Below are 23,256 nucleotides of genomic sequence, written 5' to 3' on the forward strand. Positions count from 1 at the left end.
TATACGATTCACGAGCATTTCGTACAAAAAGTGCTCGTGAAGTGATCTTGTTATGAACAATATTTGTGAAAAAAAGTACAAACTTTTACGAACTTGTTTGTGGGTTATACGATTTACGAGCATTTCGTAACTCCCCTATAGTAATTAACAATCATTTACGAACATATTTACAAAATATTTTTTGTGTGTAGCATTTTGCGCGTAATTTTACAATAAATTGCGAAATGATTTTTTTTCAGATATTTAGCTTGAATAGGGGAATGTAGGCATGGTTCGCACAGAGTGAACCTTCAAACGATGTGAATTTTCTCTTCGTTTGCAAAGAGCTGATTTACCATTTGTCATCTCGATTCATGAACTTAATAATTATATATTTTATGGCTAAGAAATGATGAACTAGCTCTTTGCAAATAAAGAGAAAATTTACGTTGTTTGAAGGCTCACTCTGTGCGAAACATGCCAACATTCCCCTAATCATTTTTTCAGAAAATACTTCACTGGTAGTCTTAGATGTTTAAATTTGTTAAGAGATTTAAAGACAATCCTAAAACTTTATTACAAAAATTTCTATTATCACTCAAAAGTATTTAGTATAATCCCTTAAATACATATTTACAAAAGTGGCTTTAATATTATATTATCAATTCTAAATAATTTGTTGAGAAATGTTTATAGGAAGTGGCTGTCAAGCTTCGCACACACTCTGGCTTCGAACATGATATGACCATTCTCTTAGGGCGTGAAATTAATCAAATTTTTTTTCAGATACGTTAACATTACTAAAACTAGCCAAAAAATATACTTCATATCATAAGCCATTACACTACTATAATTTTATTATTGTTTTATTGTGCTTTCGAAATTTATATACTGAATACCCAAATGGTTCAGAATTACACCTCACAAAATTTAAGTAAAATATTAAAGGGACAGATAATCCTAACCGGCTTATGTAGGTGAGATTCTTAACGTGAGCTAACTCGGAGTGCATGCAAATTCGATTTAGAGCTGAAATTGTAAGTCGCCATTTAGTTATCTTGAATCAAATTCGTGAAATTATACAAATTTTGTATTTAAACCAAAATATCAAGGATTGGGATGAACTGGCACAAAAGTGATATATGGGTGAAATGTAGACCAGAATGTATTCTATAATTTTCCTATAGAACATGATCTCATCGATTACTCAGAAGCCAAGATAATCGAGGTTTTTTGTTTCTTAACTTGTTTTTTCATCCAGAGTGCCCCAAGTAGTCATTTGTTGAACTTCAACTATATCAAAGAATTGTTGTATTTTGTGAGACTCTTCATTCAAAACCCTATTTTAAGTGTCTTGGTGGAGTAGAGGCAGTCAAATTGGCATCTGAGTGATTTCAAAGCGTTATTATGGGAAAAATCAATTTTTTCACACTTAAACGGCAAAATCGGAGTGATAGCGTAGTCTGAGCGGAAAATGATGTATGGACGAAATGTAGAGACAAATGTCCTCTACAATTATGTCGAAGTAATCATCAAAATCGGTTCAGCGACAGTCGAGATAATTGAGGTTATGTGATATTGAAATTGGTTTTTCGACTGTGGCGCCCCTGGTGTTGGTCCCACGAAGTTTAAATATTTTAGAAAGTTGTAGTATTTGGTGAGATCTTTCGTTTAAGCCCTCATTCATCAAAATCGGTCACATAAAACCGGAGATATGATTTTTTGAATTTTGTGAACTTTGACCCCTCATATCTCCGGTTCTGTTTTAACCACAGCGCGCATTTGCACCATTTTGGAAACGTCCTAGACTGGACTACAACATAATAAAATTTCATTAACTTGCACAATGCCGTTTTTGAGAAAAGTGACTTTGAATTTCGATGAATTTTGACGCTATCACAGCGCCACCTATGGTGACTTTTTGAACTTCCATCTGAAAGTGCTCATCGAGACGAAACCAAAAAGGTAAAATTTAGGTCGCTATGTTAATTAGAACCGGAGATAGAGGCCGGTCAATGTTCGAACTTTGACCCCTTATAGCTCGGGTCAGGGGTTATGGATCGACTTAAGGTTTTTTTTGTTTGATAGGTATAATCAACGGCTACAACATACTAAAATTTCAGCCCGATGCACAATGGAATTTTTTAAAAATTTTCTTTTTAATAATAGCGCCCCTAGCGGTGGTTTTATGAACTTGCGATGTTAGAAGGGGAAGTAGCATTTCACGAGAGCTTTCCAAAAAGCCCTCACTTTTTAAATTCTGACAATTAGAACCGGAGTTATGGCCATTTTAAGAAATTTTTTTTGGACCCTTATAGCTCGGGTCAGGGGGGTCGGGGGACCTTAAGTTTGGTATTGATGGAAAGCCCTAAGGCCCAGCTATAACATACTAAAATTTGAGCCCGCTCGATGCCATAGGGGCGGAGCTATTGAGAAAACAAAAAATGGGGGGTCTTCAAAATGGCGGAAGGAGGGGTGGGGGGTGGGGGGTCAATGCACCAAGTTGCAATTTTCACCCGATATATAACCTTTGCCGAAAACCGCAAGTCGATATCTTTTTTAGTTTAGGAGCTATTAAGCTCCAAAGAGCGGCCGGCCGGCCGGCCGGGAACGTAAATTAGCCACATATATATTCGTGATCAGGAAGTGCTGAAACACGTTTTGGCCAAGTTTGAGCTCGATCGGACGACATGAAATTTTGTTAGGATTATAGTAGGTGAGATTGTTAAGAATCTCACCTAATAGATATTCAAAAAAACATAAATTATTGTTGCTTATAAACTTCAGCAGTTTTTTTTATTATTTATCCCTAATTTCATTATTTAAACATTTTAACCTTGAACATATTGAGACTAAATAAAATAGAATAAACATTAAAGGTCGCTCTAATAGTGAATGAAATTATTTCTTCCTTCAAATTTATAGTATTTGTGTTTAGTTTACAAAATGATTTATAGCAATGAAATTTTCTTCCACTACCAATAATGTTTACCAGCTGCTGCAGTATTCTATATACATTTTGACTGATGCGATCGAACAGACAATCAATCAATATCAATGTTCTCGAACATTGCAGCAGTGTTTGCGATGAGTTTAGGTTGGCTGGAAACAGCATTAATTATTGGGTGTAAAAGAAAGTGAAGCATTGAAGATTTTAGAGGTGGATGATCAACTTTTTTTCCCAGAGGAAACTGCAATAAAAATAAATTTTACTGGGGGCTACAGCGAATGTAGAGGAAAATACAAACTTCTCATATATCCAGTGAAAATTGAGTTGTAAGTTACCAACATGATACCAGGAAGTAACATTTGAACTAAGTATATTTTATTAGGTAATAATCATATTTTGCATTTAAAAAGGAAGTCTAGATCTTATGAGACGCAATTTCTCGATCATGATCCCTCTCAAAAACTCATTGCAATGTTTCGCCCATTTAATATACAAATATGGATTTGACTTTATGGTATATTAGAGATGATTTTAACGTTTCATTCATTATGCGATGACCCTATGATCTCGCTGTGAGTGAGCACAATCTCTCAATGATTTGGAACCAATGGAAAAATCATTTATATTTCGTCATCGAAAGTTAACAATGAGGTGTATACGTGTATACAAATTTGCGTGAATATGCACAATTAATATAAACTTATCTACGATCACTGTATGCTAAATGGTTGTACACATTTAATAATATGGGGAAGCATTTTGCATGGCATTCAATATCTTTCAGCTGACTCGAGCTAAGGCATTTATTCACGTGTGATAAAATATATGGACGATGATCGAATTGAAGTGGAAAATGCAAGAATAATTTGACAACTGCCTTTGAGTGGCATCACTATCTATGCATTATACCTTTTTTGCATATCCCAATGTCTTTGCTATGAGAAATTATTTAATATTTATGTATTGCAATTCAATGTTCAGCGTTGACATTTTTCCTTTTAGAAATTTCAGCTAAATTCATTCATTTCCATTTATTACGATGACAAAGAGACTTTCTAATAACTAAAACTTATGGTAGGTGTGATTCTTCAAAAGACAACTCTAAGTCTAATTTTAAAATATTAGAATAAAATGTGGAATTAAACATTATGGGTCAGTACGTTTACTTTATGTGATTTAGGGGATATCTTTAAGGTTTGGCAAAACCATAACTTAATTTTAGCGGTTTTAAGTTCTGCATAAAAATGTATTTGAATATATACCTACAATCAACTGAATTAGAAATATCGAACTGAATTAGTATTTCGATAGAATTTTACAAAACAATCGTTTTATAAAAAAAAAATTCTGAAGTTTTTATCTGATAACGGCAATTTTATAGTATTATAACGTAACTGAGGTTTGTTTCGACCATGAAGGTTGAATAGTTATCTCAAAATAAAAAGATTTTTTGAAAACTATTCATTTCATTACTTTTTACCAATTGTTTTTGTTAAATGTCTTGAATCACTTTCTTTGAACACATGTTGCCAAAGTTAATTCTTAAAAGCGACGAATCATTTTCAAGAAATATGATTTTAAAATAATTTTTTTTTAACTACTGAGGTTGGTCATTAATGATAAGACGGCGGTGACCGCTAAAAAAAACTACAACGTTTGCCCTTCTTGTGTTGTTCCTTAGGAGTATTGCTGATGAATATCTATCTATCTATCTATTTTAAGGTGAATTATCAAACCTTTGTAATCGATGAATGCTTTACTGACCATAGTATGAAATAAGTTCATTTTAAACAATTTTGGTTTGAACAAAAAATGCAAGTCGTTTGCCTAAGTTTTATATCAATTTTTAACACTATTACACTGTACTCACACTAAATTTAAACCTCTTAAAGTAAAAGACGCAAATTATTAAATATTAAGCATTAGTAGTGTTGTTTTTCGAAATCTAGCAGATCAGTTGCGTTTAATATGTAATTCTAATTATGAATTTTCCCTAAAAGCTTGTTTATTATGATATTAGGGAAGTTAAGTTTTATGTTTAAACCAGATAAACTTTAGATCAGAAGACCACCACCATGCATTACGGTCCTTAATAAAAGAAAAAAACAAAATTCATGTACAAAACTCCTAACTCTAAAAACTTTAGGTGAACTTTCTGTATTTATTTAATACAAAAATTGAAGAATTCCCAGGAAATTCCCATACGGGAGACCGGGGCAGAATTAGCCAGTAAATGAAATTTTTCATTGCGTATAATTTTTCTTAAAATGTTTTGCATCGTGCTAACAAATACTTCAATAAATAGGAAATGAAGTTTAATTTTGGAATAAATAGTGGTTTCTTTAATATTCCTTCTAAGACAAGTTATAACATCTCACTATCTAATACCATGCGTGGCTAAATCTACCCCTATCTCCCCTACACACGTATAAGTAAGGATTTAATATAAATAATTTTAATTCCCGATTCCCCAGAAAGGCTATGCAAACCATTGTGAGGAGGCGTCGACCTTGCGGCAGACCTAGAACAAGGTGGCTGAATCAAATTCAGAATCTTGTCTTGGAACGCCTTGGGATCGAACCCGAACATCTTCCTGAAGTGGCGGAGGATCAACAAGCGTGGGCTGCTAATTTGGATGTCATGCGCCGTTCGCGACCTCAATAGCGATAAGGTTGAAAATGATGATGATGATGATTTTAATACCCGTTATCAAAACTGAATAATATTTTTCGTCAGTAAAATAGTCTATTTTGTTCAGTAAATAATGTAAAATGTACTTGAGATATTAAAAAGGTTCGTAGCTTCCTTGTACAAATTATTTAACTAATTACATTATTTCTTGCAGTAAATCGGATTTAAAATCCGGAATTTGATTTTAACTGACCATTTTTACAGAATATCTGCAAAAAGTTCGCAAAATTCTCAGAATAGCTGCAAATTTTGTTGCATCTCTTGGAAAATGCTTCATTATTATTTTTATGAAAGTTCTAAACTAAACTATTATAAACATAAAAAAAATAATATAAACAATTATGACAATAAAGTAAGTGAAGCATGTACAGACACTGAAGATCGTACACTGAGTGAGAGGAATCCGAAAAAGTTGAAATAACATTCAGGAAATGTTAATTTTACCCTGCATTATTGATCCGAAATCGGCGTAAATATTGCCCTTTTTAAGTGTAGTAGAGGTTAAATTAACCCTTTTTCATGTTAGTTTTATCCTTGAAAAGGCGTAAAATTAACATTAAAAAATGTTGATATATTTTTACACCTAAAAAGTGTTAAAGTTATGAGGAAAAGAAAGTTAATCGCACCCTCTTTTTTTCTCAATGTGTCGTCTCGAAGTATTTTTTTTAATTTTTACTGGTTTTTACTAATTATTTTTTGTAAAGTGTTTTACATTAGTTATTAATGTAATACAAGTTACAAAAGATAAATTAGTCAAAACCATCCTATCTACAGTGCCAATACATACACTAGTCACTATATAATAATAACAACCAGCAATAACACATAATCTCTAGTGCGTCTACCGTCGGCTTACTCACAATCAGTCTCATCGAGAAAACGGTGTAAAACTTAAATCATTGAGTAATATCATTTTGGTATCCATTTTATATTTTTCATTTTTTTGTATGTACTTTGTATTTCAATTTTCTCTTACTCCTATAATCTAGACAAGATAATTTTCTTGTTTTTTGTTACTTTACTACAATACTGATAATACAAAACCAGTTTAATTCTTCGTAGGGAAAAGTTAAAGGTTCTAAAATGATCGATAGCTTTTTGAAAGTAATAAACTTTTTAAGATGTTTATAAAAGTAGCTTGCATCCCAATAATTTAATATATTATTGAACTCTTTTCTATCTCTGGATTGTAACTCAAAGATATAAATAAAATTGTGTCTTTCACTACACAGTTATAGACATGACGACAAAATTATTAATTTCTCTATGTAAGATATTATGGTGACTAAAGATACACTCAACGGAATGACATTGTCCCTCGATGATCATTAATAATTGCTAGAAACATATTCATTGGTCGGCGCCTCAAAGACACTTTAAATGGTCTGGCAAAAAGGGAAAAGAACAAAAAAAAATGTATTTGACTCATAGTGAAAATAAATTTTACTCTCATTTGTACAATGTGCTAAAATAAGATATTGATTCATATAATTCAACACGATTTTCAATTATTAAAATATCAAAATTAGACAAGCTCAATTACAAAGTGGCGAAAGAAAATTGAAATTCTTCGCTTTTTCTATACACATTGTACACATTGAATTTGAAATTTCACTTTGAAATGTGTGGTATGTAAAGCAAACTACAAATTGTTTTTATGTTCACCTGCATTTTTTGACTGTTGCGGATGATTTAAAGAGAGTAAAAGTTACTTGCCACAGTTATTATGTTCGACAGTAATAATCACTTTGCTTTCCACATGATTCACTTTAAGAATGATGATATGAGGTCCGCTTTAGTAGACACCGAATTATTGAGCAATCAATTTAGAATACACAGATTTTTTGACATGAAGGAGGAGATTATGAAGTATAGCAGTGAGATGACTTTGCTGGATGTTTGAAAATTAATGAAAAGAGACTATGCAGTCTTGTACACCTATGCATTCATTATTGGTAATATAATTTTTTTTGTAAATTATTGGAAATTAATCAGTGTAAGAATTTGTTAATAAGTGATTATTTATTTTTTTTTATTGTGGGATGTTGTGTCCGATTTTTTTTGCTGAGACTTTAAGATTTCGTTTAAATATATTCTATAATAAATTTACAATTTTTCACTCTGTAATAAAATGGTGGTCCTGCCTTAAAGTCTTTCGATGAAAAATCTTGATACCCCTTTCATACGAGATTTGGAGATCCAAAAATAAATATAAAAATAGTCATAGTTCACATTCCAATTGCTTAAATTTAACAACTAATAGCGTATATTTAATGTCTCGTAAAACGTTACAGCTTTTGGGTACACTAAATTTCGTAAGGGCGCCGTTATGGCCCAAATAGACTCAGGCTGATCTTCGAGAGAATTAAGCTTGCAAAATTTGACAGCAAGGATTTATGTCAAACTCTTATACATTGAGAACTTAAGATCATCAATTAGAGATCCTTTACATAACCTTCCTTAACTTAATCCTTTGTTTCCAAATTTTACAAGCTAAATATTCTCGAGAATCAGCCTGAGTCTATTTTGACCATTAGAGTTGTTAAAATCGGAAGAAACTATTTTCAATATTTAAGTAACGAATGTCTAAAAAAAAACCTTGATAAATCTTTCGAAATCGCTCAGAAATATTGTCCTATTTTCTATGGAAATTTCTTAACTTTTAAAACTTTATAGATTACGCTAGACTAAGATTGGGTAATTTGGAACCATACCTAATTCGGAACTTTGAGATTTCATAACAGATGGCAAAAGGGAAAAACAACGAATAAGTATTCTCGAATGTAAGGTCTTGTACTTACTTGTTCGTGGTTCTCCTTTTCATTTTGGTCATCTGAAACAGTGAGAAAATCTCAAAATTCTAAAATAGACATGATTCCGTACCCCATCTTATACGATCTTCAGGCTTAAGGCTTAGCCAAATGGCTTAAATGCTCTAATTTCTTATCAATCACGATTCTTTGGAGGAATTTTACTTAGGATTGAATTATTAAAGATAAGTGACCTATTAGGCAACTAAATTGTTCGCCCTTTACGATTTTGAGACCTTCGGGAACTGGGCTAAACCTCTAGTCTGAAGTCCATTTTACACTTTCAGTATATATCATACAAAGAAATTAAGAAAAACTTAGAACTACAGGTTTAGTTTAATGTTAATAAAACGAGATTTACTTAACAAAAAGGAAATATAATATAATGTAAGTAAAGCAATTTATTACTGTCAATTTTGCTTCACTTGTAATTCAATTAATTTTATGGTTAGGAATGAACCTTTTTTTCTAATTTAAGCATATGCGGCAACTTTTTACCTTGGATCAATTGAGAAAGGAGGGGAATACAAAAAAAAATCTCTTGAGATTCATGATTTTCTGACTCATCTCATCGCCTTCACAAATCTCAGCATAAAATGTACTTGCGTGTTTAATAAAATGATGCACTTATTTCTCCGGTCTCTTCAATTATGCAATAATAAAGTGAGTCTAATGGTAGAGTATGTTTGTAAGACAAATCAATGTTATTCTACTTTGCGTATTCATTTTGTAAATTTCTTACATACAATAGCCATCAAGCCACCATATGGCTGCAGTTTTATTTTAATCTTCAACTATTTTTTTTTAAAGGAAATATAAGACAACGTATTCGTGATGATCGACATACTATGTGGGGAGAGATTTTGAAATTTAAAATAATATTTTTATTGAACTCTTGATTTCATTAAACGTGATTGATTTCGACAATTTTCAAGTCTATATTTTGGTTCACATGGGATTTAGTTGATGTAGTTTAAGCAATCAGACTGGTAGCCTTGCGCTTTCTTTCTTTCTCAATTTTGTTCAAAAATTAAAAAAAAAAGTTTTGCCTTAAAATGAAAACAATATGATTAAACTAATAAGCAAATAAATTATTTGTAATTTAATAATCCTTTCATATAAATATTTCTTGGGAATTACAGAAAAAACAATAAATAATTTGAAGAAATTTTTAGAGATATTGTAATGGAAAGAGTATTCAATTTCACTTGTTTCTTATAGCAAGTTACAGCTTCCAGTTATTTGCATAAAAAAAAGTGGAATAATATTTCTTAAGCTATTTCACAGTCACTTGATGTTTTAAATAAATGATCCTTGAGGTAAAATGCCTATTAAACACTTCTGTTTCACGCTGTATGTTGCAATACTTGTCTCATATATTTGGTCAATAATTGGAAAATTGATAACCTTCTTTTGCCTTACTATACTTTGGCAATAAATTGTGAATGAATTATTTGAATGAATGGTCAATAATTTTGCCAATCAAAATCAAATACAACTTCTGCCAAATATCACTGAAATTACAGATGACCATAGCGAAAGAATTGGCAAGGCTGCACTACTCCTTTTTAGTTAATGAATAAAATTATAACATATGAGTCTTGATTATTTTCTTCATACCAAAACTGAGCTCCTTTCACATTCACCAAGATTAAATATTAACTGACAATACACGTCTGTATACTCTGTATATGTATATCATATCTACAATATTTTACACAATTCTGTGTAGCACTATGGATTATTTAAGACTAAAAGCTACTAATGCAACAAATTGCACATTGTGTTTTTCCGTAAAATCAATTGTGTAGTAAGATAGTGCCCTAACCCACTGTATCACCCCTTGGCCGGAACTGAATATAAGATTACGAGTTTACTAGAAACCTCAATATTACTCACAATCTTATGAACACCTAAAATTTTCTGCATCCCAGCTGACCATTAATAACAATTGAATTAATATGAAATGATTCCTATACCTTTGATTGTTCTGTAAAAATCCTAATTTTTTACAAAAAAAAACGAAAAAAAATGCGGATAGGGGAAGGCTTTCAAGCATCGCACACAGTCCTGGGTGATTTTTTTTTTTACATTTTTCCATTATTTCTTTAAGGAATCTCACCAGAATTTTTTCAGGAAATTTGTGACTTAACCCATTCAGTCAATGTACCAGATATACTTGAGATAGAATGTTCATATTTTGGGATTAGTTTCCTACAGATTAATAGATGTTTTCTTTGAAAGGAAAAAAAAATTATCTCATATGGGGGCGCGGGGAGCCTCTGTCAAATACACATCTTAACGATCACTCAATTTAAATTCTGTGCATTAATTCAGTACAAACTCTATTGCTTTAGATAGAGTAACTATCCAAGAATACCAATTGGCAACTAGAATTCAAATCAGGAAAGAGGAAAGAGGCCTATTTTAAGAAATTCGACGGGATGTTGTATTTTTCGTCCGTCATTTTGAGCAAAAATTTTGCATGACCTTCGGCGAAGCAAGAAAAGAATAACAAAATGTATTTTCATCTCTGTCGGACTATTTTTCCCAAGTATAATTGAATAACTAACGTTACTAAAAATCCATTCCCGACAGCAATTCGGATAAAAATTGCCGAGAAATAAATCATCAAAAATCACTCAATTTGCGTATGATGTATAATACCATGGTAAGGAATGGGTTAAAGCAGCTATTAAAATATAATTCCATAAATAAGTCAGATTCATTAAAGGATTATAGGAAAAATATGATGCCATTAAAGCCAGGGTGTGTGCGAAACCTGAAAGCTTTGCTCTATGGGAACCCTTCCTATTTAAATATTTTATTTATTTATTAAATAGACTAAATACATGGTGTCTAGGTGCGGCTGCCGTAGACAGACGCCGTATTACAATTACAGACCTTCTCATGTAAATTGTAATTTTTTGTTCATATTCAAATTTAAAACATCGAGCTTGCCAAAAAACCAGCTGATGTTCGTATGGTAATGATCTGCCACTGTGATGTAAAGTTGACAAAATGAGCATGAATTTAGCGGTTATCCGCTAGTATTTCCTAAGTGTTCTTATAATCGGATTTATCTGCTATAAAAATTTAATGAGTTAAAATTCTAGTTTCAGACTTGTGCAGTAAGACTGCTGAGCCTAGAGTAGTTGAACGGAGAAAGCCCTTCCTAATAAAGGTTTTTCTAAGCCAAAGGTACCACTCACTGTTCAGCTGAGGTGGTGACTATGAGGGGTGTTGTTAAGAATTTGAAATTTAAATTTACATGATTGTATAACTTTAGGCTTTTTTTGAAGTTCCCTTGGGTAATATTGCATTTATCAAAAACCTGTAGATCATCTTCACTCTCTCATTGAATACCGCAATCGGTACTTCCGTATAAAAAATACAGTTTGACCAGTCTTTGGCAAAAATTCCATGTGAGTAGACAAGTGATCCACGAGGTGAAGAATAAAATTATAATTTCTGTGAAAATAAAAGTGTTTTTAATTCCGGAAATTGTCCAGTGAAATCCTTGGAGATAGTTGCAGCAGCAGAGGAAAGAAACTTTGATCCTACTCGATCGGATTGTAATAGTTTCTGTGTTTTTAATAGGTGAGCACGTCACTGAGGTGGCCAAAGGGCATCATAACAAGTTACCAGCGGTTTTTGTCTTGTAATTTAATAGGTGAGAGACTATCTGCAGAAGTAGAAGGGCTGGTGATTGATATTTTCGGTGGTTCTTCTACAAATTATAGGTAAATCCTCATCATTTGATCCTACTCGATCGGATTGTAATAGTTTCTGTGTTTTTAATAGGTGAGCACGTCACTGAGGTGGCCAAAGGGCATCATAACAAGTTACCAGCGGTTTTTGTCTTGTAATTTAATAGGTGAGAGACTATCTGCAGAAGTAGAAGGGCTGGTGATTGATATTTTCGGTGGTTCTTCTACAAATTATAGGTAAATCCTCATCATTTGGTCCGACGTCGCCTTCAGGGAACAATTTGATTTCACGATGCCTGAAAAGGAACTAAGTAGACGTGCCTACAAGGGTCAACTTACTAGCATCAAGAAGGTGCTTGAGAAGTTCCAGAATGATCCAACCCTCCTTGAAAGAGATAATGCAGAGATGCAAATTGTATCACACCGTGATATGGTTGGACGGGTGGAGCAAAAGTTTCAATTAATCCAAATGGAAATTATCAAGGACACGACCACTCCGGAGGATAAAGAGAGAGAGCAAAAGGAATTGATGAGCTTTCTGGATGACTGCATGGTCACTGAGATGGCATTTACGAAGCTATTGGCAACCATCTCATCGCAATCTCCACGGTCACTCGCTGATGATTCTATTTGCTTAGAAGGAGCGGGCCCCGGAAGCTCAGGTCTGGAGACTTTGCTTAATTTAATGAGCAAACAATTGAAAGAACAGCGCCAGCAACGCTTGAGTGATGAGTCTAGACTCAAGGAAATTCTTGATGTTCAGCGAGAGGAGTTCAGTAAAATGCTGGAGACTCGTAGGGAACTTAATACTTCTCTTAGCGAAACTGACCTTCTTTTTACTGAGTCATCGGCAAAACTTGAGCCTATTAAAATTCCTTCTTTTGGGGGCTCATATTGTGATTGGCAATCTTTCAAAAATCTTTTTCTCTCCTCTGTCGATAAAAACCCACGGCTCACAAAGTCACAAAAAATGCAATATCTTGTGAGTAACACCAATGGGGAGGCTTTGGCTCTCTTCAGTAAACTCCCGTTCTCTGATGAGAACTACGATATTGCATGGAATCGCCTGGTGAAGAGGTATGATGACAAAATGTTGATAGTCGCTGCACATATGGATGCATTTTTAAGCCAACAAGTGATCTCTAAGCCGAATGCTTCAGCCCTAAGGAAACTCCAATCATCTACTAATCAAGCATTGGAGGCCATTAATGCTTTGCAAGTCACGGAAAGAGACCCTTGGCTCATCCACTGGACTCTCAATCATGTGGACCATCAGACCAGGACACTGTGGAGTGAAAAGAAGCCCCAGTCTACACCTACATGGGCGGACTTTGATGACTTCTTGAACACCAGGTGTCGGAACATGGAGTCCTGTCCACCGCAGCAGTCCTCAAGTAAGTCAAAGCATGTGTCTTCTCATGTAACCGAAAACCAGAAACGCGAAAATTGCAAATACTGTAATGTCAATCCACATAGATTGTATAAATGCAAGAAGTTTTTGGGTCTTCAACCCAAGAAAAGACTTGAAACAGTTAAAAATCTTAAGCTCTGCCAAAATTGTCTTATCGATTGTCATGAAATCAAAAATTGTTCATATCAGTCATGTAAAGTTTGTAAGCAAAGACACAATCATTTGATTCATGATGCATTTACAAGCCCAAATCCCACTGCAGTGCCACTCTCAATACTGGATAACCCTACCCCATCTGATACTGGTACTAATCCCTGTCCCTCAACATCCACTAGTTTGAATTGTGCGGGAAAATCACGAGGGGTGCGATCCCATGTATTGTTCGCAACTGCTGTTGTAAAACTTTTGGGCAACAATAATACCCAAGAATATTGTCGAATTATCTTGGACCCCGGATCCCAGATTAATATCATCTCCACTTTCATGTGCGAAAAGTTACAATTGCCACTTACCCGAACAAATTTTATTGTTGACGGAGTAGGGTCAATTTCACAAGTCTCGCAACAGGAAACTCAGGTTCGATTGCAGATCAAGGACAAATCTGAAATCCAGACCCATATATTGGATTGTCTTGTGATGATGAAAGTCATTGGGGAGCAGCCGAATTGGGAGATAGATGTCAGTAGGATCCAAATACCCCCACAATTTCAGTTAGCTGACCCCCTCTGGTTCAAGCGACAGAAAGTAGATTTGCTGATCGGTGGTAGCCATGCGTGGCAATTCCTGGGGCTTGATAAACACGTTCTAGGAGAAGGTCTTCCCATGCTCCAACACAGTGTTTTTGGCTGGTTGGTAGTAGGTCCGTGCTATTCCACAGATTACACAGTAGTGGGTTCTTGCAACATTACCACATTGACTAGCATAGATCGGACACTCAAAAGGTTCTGGGAAATCGAGGATGTCCCCAAGGAGTTCGGTGCTCAATCAGAACATGAAGAAGTTGAAGCACACTTCCAAGACACAACCTTTCAGGACCCAGAGGGAAGATATGTAGTATCACTTCCACTTAGGGATGATGTGAAAGATCTAGATAACAATCGTGGGGCTGCTGTGCGTCAACTGAACTACTTGAACAGAAGATTGGTAAAAAACCCAGCATTGCTGAACCAGTATGATGGGATATTCAAAGAATATTTGAGCCTCAATATTATTGAGAAAGTTCCTTTCGATGAATTACAGAAGCCATCTTACTACTTTCCTCACCATGGCGTGATCAAGAATGATTCCTCAACTACCAAGATACGGATAGTGTTTAATGCTAGCTCACGCACAAAGTCTGGGAGGAGTTTGAATGATTGTATGATGGCCTGTCCAGTGGTACAACCAACTCTGGTGTCAATCTTGTGGAGATTTCGATTACATGAGGTCGTCTTAACCTGTGATATTGTTAAGATGTACCTACAGGTTCTCATTAATCCCTCACACCGAGACTATCATCGGTTCGTTTGGTTTGAAAATTCAGAAATGGTGGATTATCGGTTCAGAACCGTTTGCTTTGGTGTAGCAGCATCTCCATACTTAGCAACTAGAGTTCTAAATCAAATTGCCACAGATAATAAAACGGAGTTTCCTTTGGCTTGTTCAATCCTGACTCAAAATTTCTATGTGGATGACTGCCTGTTCTCTGCCCCAACCATAGGCGAAGCCATAGATGCTAAAAATCAATTAGAAAATGTTCTAGGTGGTGCAGGGATGAAGCTATCCAAATTCAGAACTAACAGGTTAGAAGTTCTACAGCCAGAAGATGATATTACTCCAAATTCCACTGAACTCGTCTTAGATGAAGAAGCCAAAACTTTGGGTATCCTATGGAATCCAAAGACAGACGCTTTCCATTTTCGAGTGACCAACCAACCAAGCGGAGAAAATCCTACGAAACGCTATATTCTTTCAACGATTGCAAGAATCTTTGATCCGTGTGGACTAATCGGACCGATTGTCACAATAGCAAAAATCATTCTGCAAGACGTATGGGAGACTGAGGCTGATTGGGATACTCCAATCCCTAATGTGTTGGAAAAAAGGTGGCAAATGTTTGTTGCGGACTTAGCAGATATTGAACAAATCCAAATCACAAGATGGATATCCACAATCAGTAATCCAAGTCATCGTGAGCTCCACGCATTTTGCGATGCTTCGAAAACCGCTTATGGAGTCTCAATTTATTTGGTTTGCGAAGATAGTCATACCTCTCGGTCGTCAAGTTTATTGGTTTCGAAGTCCAGGCTCATGCCAATCCCATCAAAGAAGGGTGCGACTCCTACAAAAATTACATTGACGATACCAAAGGCAGAACTCAGTGGAGCAGAATTAGCCACGCAAGTAATGAACGCTGTCTCAAAATCATTGGGAATAGAAAGATGTTTCTTTTGGACTGATGCAATGGTTATCCTGCATCAAATACATTCGCCAAATCGTCCAAGAGAGGTATTTGTACGACATCGGGTATCCAAAATTCTGAGTTTGTCAACAGCATCCCAATGGCGACATGTGCCTACGTCGCATAATCCCGCAGATGTCCTTTCACGTGGTAGCAGAGTCAAGGCACTTGCCTCTAATAAGTTGTGGTGGAGTGGACCTGAGTGGTTGCTGAAGACGGAAGAAAATTGGCCTCAAGAATTTTGTCCGGGAAAACCCAACCTGTGTTGTTCGGAGACTTTGGCGGGTATGGGATTATCAACTACAGTGGATCCAGACATGATTGTTTACGATCGTCTGTTGGAACACCATGGTTCATTTTTGAGGATCAGTAGAGTTCTCGCATGGATTTTTCGAGCAGTTGCCATTTTCAAGAGCATGAGAATACGCCGAACCCGAAATTCTGTTATGATTTTTCCTGAGAATTTGCAGGTCACAGAGTTAGAAGAAGCGGAAGTTCGCATATTAAAGTGGGATCAGAAAAGGCACTTGAAAAATGTTCGTGATTTGGTCAAGGCTAACCGCCTGAATTCGTTGCCTAGCCCTATGCGAAAACTGCGTCCCTTTATGGATCCTCAAGGAATCTTACGAGTTGGTGGACGATTAAGCCTGTCTTCAGAGGATTTTGATCTTCGACATCCCATAATTTTGCCAAAAGGAAAACTTTCGGATTTACTCGCGCTACGTGAACATCAACGGCTTCTACATGCTGGGCCACAGCTCACGCTAGCGTCGCTGAGAAGAAGATATTGGCCTTTGAACGGGAGAAACACTGTGAAGCGCATCATTCATTCTTGCGTGAAATGCATACGATTAAAGCCTCCAAAATCTCAGCAGTTGATGGGTGACCTTCCACCTTCGAGAGTCTCTTTTACTCGCCCATTCCGTTATACGGGGATCGATTTTACGGGTCATATTATGATCAAAAGGGCCCCCAGAGGTGGTGTGCAAGAAAAGTCATATGTGGCAGTCTTTGTCTGCATGACAGTCAAGGCCGTTCATCTCGAACTCATTACTTCGTTAACAACGCACGCCTTTATTGCTGCATTCAAACGATTTGTCGCAAGACGGGGTCTACCAGCACATATCTATAGCGACAATGGCACTAACCTTGTCGGGGGAGAGAAGGAGTTACGAAGGTTGCTCAGGAATCGTCAGGCTCAACAAGAGCTGTCAGACTTCGCATCAAAGCTACACGTTCAGTGGCACTTCAACACTCCGGGTGCCCCACATCAAGGTGGCTTGTGGGAGGCTGCCGTTAAATCCTTCAAATATCATCTCTCACGAATTGTTGGAAATGTGTCTTTGACTTACGAGGAGCTGAACACTGTGATCATCCAGATCGAAGCAGTATTGAACAGCAGACCCCTAGTTGCTCTCACAGATGACCCACAAGACCCAACCAGTTTGACACCTGGAGACTTCCTTACAGGGGGAGCTCTCACACAGCTACCAGTTGTTCAACAAGATCTAGAGAGGACGGATCGTTTGCATAGATGGGAATTATGTACCAAGCTGCAACACGATTTCATGACCCGATGGAAGAGAGACTATCTTCATACGTTGCAACAGAGACATTGCTGGAACCGAGACTCTCCCAATATCGAACCAGGAGACGTTGTTTTGGTTAAATCAGACATTGCACCTAATTTGGATTGGCCAATGGGTCTAGTGGAGAAAGTTTTTCCTGGCAAGGATAATAGGGTGAGAGTGGCACAGGTAAAAGTCAAGGGCAAATCTTTTTCAAGACCCATTACAAAATTAATAAAATTACCAGTTCGTGATAATGAAATAAATTAAATTGCGTCTTTGCATTTTCTTAAGTTAAACAAAAAAGGTCTAAAATTTATTATTCTAAACGTAAACTTCAAAAAGGGGGAGTGATGTTAAGAATTTGAAATTTAAATTTACATGATTGTATAACTTTAGGCTTTTTTTGAAGTTCCCTTGGGTAATATTGCATTTATCAAAAACCTGTAGATCATCTTCACTCTCTCATTGAATACCGCAATCGGTACTTCCGTATAAAAAATACAGTTTGACCAGTCTTTGGCAAAAATTCCATGTGAGTAGACAAGTGATCCACGAGGTGAAGAATAAAATTATAATTTCTGTGAAAATAAAAGTGTTTTTAATTCCGGAAATTGTCCAGTGAAATCCTTGGAGATAGTTGCAGCAGCAGAGGAAAGAAACTTTGATCCTACTCGATCGGATTGTAATAGTTTCTGTGTTTTTAATAGGTGAGCACGTCACTGAGGTGGCCAAAGGGCATCATAACAAGTTACCAGCGGTTTTTGTCTTGTAATTTAATAGGTGAGAGACTATCTGCAGAAGTAGAAGGGCTGGTGATTGATATTTTCGGTGGTTCTTCTACAAATTATAGGTAAATCCTCATCAGGTGTTATAACAGCGGCTAAGCTCAACTTACGATATCGTTATAGTTTCGCTAGATGAGGTTGTGAGTACTTGACGAGTTATTCCGGAGGCATTATCGAATTGTCTCCTCAGTCAGTCTTCACTAGCGAAGTGAGGAGGACGCCAAATCGTGGCTGTCTTGAAATGCGCAATAGGGCTCAATTCCGGGAGGTTACTAATGAAGTATGCTCCAGTATGTTCTGCGGTTGGGACTTGTAGCATTCGTGCTACATTTGTAATTGAGATCTCTTTAACCTCAAACTCCGCCTACCGATCGGGTATTTCATTTCAAATTTTCAAATAGAATATTCAAATATCCCTCTGTCCTAACGATTACATGGGCAAACCGACAATAAAAGATATATTTTTCCAAGTGAAGCAATGACGCATAATGACTACCATAATAAATTTTTAATCAATTTAGAATAAAGTTTTGGTCAACCGGGTTATATCACGCAAAGAAGTCCGGTAAAAAGTTACAATTAATCATGGTTGAAATAAAAAAAAGTATTCATTGTGACCAAGGGAGTGTCCAAAGAGAATTTTTCAAGCAAGAAGCATTTTGTGTAGGCATCTTAGCAAATCATTGGCATATATCATTGAATATAGGAAAGGCAATTTCTCATTTCAGCATACAATTCAAATGCAAAACTTCTGTATTTTCTTATCACGTGAAATGACAGGAATTCATTTCTTTTTCCACATGTGCATTCAAATTAAAGTGCAATCCACTGGCTTTTTTTTTTACTTATTATTTTAAACTTCATCAGCCACACACAAAATGCAGATACAAGCCTTTGCGGCATTTGAACATTTTCTGCTTCTTGTATTTTGCTCAGTGCTGCTGCGAACGAGTAATTTGTGTATTTATAACTTTTTCCTGGGAATCACTCGGTCACGATTGTCTCTGTCAACTTGCGCATATGGTTGGCATAGGAGATTTTTAGAGAATGCCAAGAAGCTGAAAAATTTAATGGATTCTACATTGTAACTTCAATGCACTTAAAACTGCCTCCACAATTTACACACGAGTGGATGCTTCTCTATCAAATTGTCTGTGATTTGGAGAAATTATATAGAAACATTTTAAAGAGACTGAATATATTAAGTTCAGAAATGTAAGAGAGAATTTAGAGACAATCTTTTTCAAAATGTAGTAAATAGTCGTTTAATTTACTACAACGCTCTTCTAAATTTCAAATTGTAGACATTTTGTCAATTGGAATAAAATAGACTAGCGTAATTATCTTCTGCAACATTGTTGTCGATTTGTCCATCTGACCGTTATAGGACAGTAGTAGACTTAAATTTTTCCAAATGTTATGGTTGGAATCCGGGTAACAGTGCCGTCTACTGGGAATATCTTGTGGAACTTACTATCCGTCAGAAATGTATAAGTCATCACAAGGTGAATAATCGCAAGTTTGATCTCTGCAAAACTCAGACTTAGGTTAGGTAGTAAGATACAGAAATTAAACAAGGAATTGTAGAAAATTTTCCGCCAGACAAAGGCAAAGTAGCGATCATGTCGTTATTCTCTCCGTCGTTGGCAACCCTCTCTACAGCCAGAGCGATCTGAACGTTGCCTCCCTGACCTGCTTCAGAGTGAGTGGTATGACGCTCTGGCGCCATATGTAGTAGAATAAGTGTATCATGGGAAGACTCATGATCATGTCACATATAAGATTAATATTAAGATTAATGCTTTCTGAACTGCGATAATGCAAAAAAAAAGATAACAATTGTTTTATCTTGCCTCTCTTTCGCGTTTCGCTCGAAAACTTCCCGAATCACAGTTGGCACGCATGGAAAATTGCTCGAATTGCCTGTAATACGATTCAGAAAGCAATAAATACGAACAGTAATATCTTACTCATCGTATTAATCCACTAGGGTGCACTCTTTCTAACACACATATTTTTCCATCTGAAATTTCGAATACTATACACTTCTCTTTCTGTTTTTCTTACTCTTTCGCTACTTCATATGCGCGCTCTCATCTTTCTTAACCGGTTGATTGCATCGGGATGCCCTGGGTACCTGGCCTCTCTCTTGACTCCTGGCGGGTCGGCTAGAGTCGGTGGACTGATTGTCCCTAAGTCACACCATGAGTCCTCCAGACGAACTCTATTTGTCAAAGGGGTTTTTATGTATAATTCTCTCGCTCCTCAGAAGCGTAGATCGCCTGACACTATTAGGGAGCACTTCCAGAATGGACCTTGCTAATTTCTCTTTTCATCTTTAAATTCTTAATTTGTTTTATAAGCTATATTTTGTTTCATTTTCCTTTTTTTTAACTATTTTTTTTATGCCACAAATTTGTAAGAGGGAACTACCCTAAGTTTTGTGAGTCAATAAATTGAATTGAATTGAATAGTATTAATCTTATATGTGATACCACGGTCAGAGTGCGAATGCTGAACTTGCGATTCCCAAAAAAAGGAAGTCACCACCAGTGTTAGTGTCAGTAGTACGGGAGGGCTATTATACTCTATTTAAAATAAATTATCTATTGTTGGTTCTTCGAGTCGAATTATTTAGTAAATATTCCAAGACTGACAGGTTATGAAAAGTATCAACATAGCTGATCTCATTGTTGCGCTATCTAAAGTAGAAAAAGATCCCAATGAGATGCTATTTTACAGAGAAGTTAATCATATTAAGCTCAAAATAAATTAATCAAATTTTGATCCTTCGAACCGTGTCAATATTTCTATACCAGAAAGGAACTCTCAACTTCAATTAACCTAGTATTACTCAAGTTATAAAATCTCAATTATTTTTAACTAAGAAATTTAATCCATAGAGAAGTTTATTTGATGTTTGTTATTTTTTTCTTAATTTTTAATTAAGTAACTATTACATTTAAAAATGAAAATAATATTGCACAAATGCACAATATGATTATCGCAGAGTTTTACTCTCTACAACTTATTATTCTTATTATTGTTATTATATTTTTTGGTATCTTGAAAAAGATGAGACACTCAATCAGTAGGGGCATTTTCACGGTTAACTATTTAACTAAATTTCTAGTTTGAAACTTTATAATAAAATAGGAACTCAAAATACTATGCATAAAATCAGGTTAATTCCTTCTTTATGAAAATGCCATAACATATTCATCTTCAGCTTTAGTATAATTGTGACAAATATACTTTTACCACGATACAATCATAAATCATTTGCATTATGCACAATATATAATGGATTGAAATGTGTAAAAAGAGCAAAGAAATGCCGAAAGTGATGATTCTGATCGGGTGAAAGCTTCTTGAAATTCCATCGATTCAGTGCATCAGGTGAATTACGGTCTTCAGCCAGAAGGTAATCCACCTCTCTTGGTTGAGATCTTCTCTTGAGACACACAAAAGATTATACACATTCATCTGATCATAAAAATTTGTAAAGTTTAAGAAATAAACATGTCAATAATTAAGTATTCTTAAATGCACTGGTTTCTCACATTGGGGAAGATGATTTTCTTCTTTTTTTTTTCTTCTACCTTCTCACAATCCACGTAAATAATTACTCTTGTAAAAACCACCCAATGAACCACTTTCCACATAATATTGCATGCAACAAGTTATCGGAAAAAATCTCAAGTACCACCTTTAAAGATATTCTTCGCTCTTTTGTAACTATATAGTATCTTGAGACTGACTGGAGAGCGATTCAATAATTTATGTTTATTCTTTTAAATACATATTGCTCTTTAATTTGCATACCCATTTCGAAAATGACTTTCAGTAAATTTATTTTTATTTACTTATATGACAATTTGCACAAGGATTTGGTTAAATTCTTTGATGCTTTTAAAAATGATAAGTCTGGATGCAACTGAATTGTCTTTAAATTTTTATCCCCATCATTCAGTTTATCTTAATCTATTACGCATTCTTCCATGTAAATTGTCCCAAGTATAATTGCTGTGTAATAGTGATGCAATGATATTATTGTAAGAGTTTCACATTATTGTATGAATAAGTGATTAATAGTCAAAACATAATTAAAGAATCCCCCTGTCTATGGATAACCTTTGATCCTTCCCTAAAGTATACAACTTATACAATAACTTTTTCGCGGCAACATGGACAAAAGATGCGGGTCTTTGGAGAATTATGTAGAAACGAAAAGGATTATCAATTTAACCCTATAATCTAAATTACAAATAACCATCATTAGTGTGAGTGAAAATAAAAGTTCACTCTCTATTTAAGTGATGAATTGCAGAACTACGAAGATTATCCCTGAACATTTGGTGAAGCATTCAATGAATTCCCACAAGATATAAATTACGAGTGTAATATTTGAGAGTGTGAAATACATCGTAGCCGAAATGTCTTGGAAGAAAGTTATAAAATTAATTATCGTTCAAAGATTTTTCTATTGATAGTAAAAGCATGGAACAGGTTTTAGAGATTTAAATCTAACATTCAATCCATGTATGATGATTATCACGAGATTTTTCTTCATTTTTTTTCCTACTGCACGAATTTAGATTCTTGTTGAAAGGAAAGCGAAAATTGCTTAATTGTTTCGGATATTTTTGTTTTCATTTCAGACATAAAATTGATGATTTAAGTGAGATTTTCAGCATTTGGTATAAGAATTTTTGTTCTGAAAATATGTAGAGAAAGTTACTAAAAGTGGGGTATTTTGTCGTAACATAATTATATACACAGTAAAAAAAAACGTACAGTGATAATAGTGAGTTCAACTGTGCATTATGATTGTCATTCAAATTTGGCATGAAAACATAACCTTTATATTTCCTCAAATTTCCTCAATTTCAATGTAAATAAAACAAAA

The 23,256-nt window shown here is 35.1% G+C and overlaps 2 protein-coding genes across 3 annotated transcripts in view; one reads left to right on the forward strand and one right to left on the reverse strand.

Moving 5' to 3' along the window:
- Positions 1-23,256, reverse strand: part of LOC129804301 (uncharacterized) — a 267,476-nt gene that overhangs the window by 163,899 nt on the left and 80,321 nt on the right. The window lies entirely within an intron of this gene.
- Positions 16,952-18,390, forward strand: LOC129804357 (uncharacterized). The gene is made up of 2 exons (XM_055851606.1): positions 16,952-18,269; positions 18,343-18,390. Exon 1 carries the CDS (start codon positions 17,011-17,013, stop codon positions 17,827-17,829), a length of 819 nt encoding a protein of 272 aa, XP_055707581.1. The 5' UTR covers positions 16,952-17,010; the 3' UTR covers positions 17,830-18,269; positions 18,343-18,390.

This window comes from Phlebotomus papatasi, chromosome 2, assembly GCF_024763615.1.
Source record: "Phlebotomus papatasi isolate M1 chromosome 2, Ppap_2.1, whole genome shotgun sequence".
NCBI classification, from domain to species: domain Eukaryota; kingdom Metazoa; phylum Arthropoda; class Insecta; order Diptera; family Psychodidae; genus Phlebotomus; species Phlebotomus papatasi.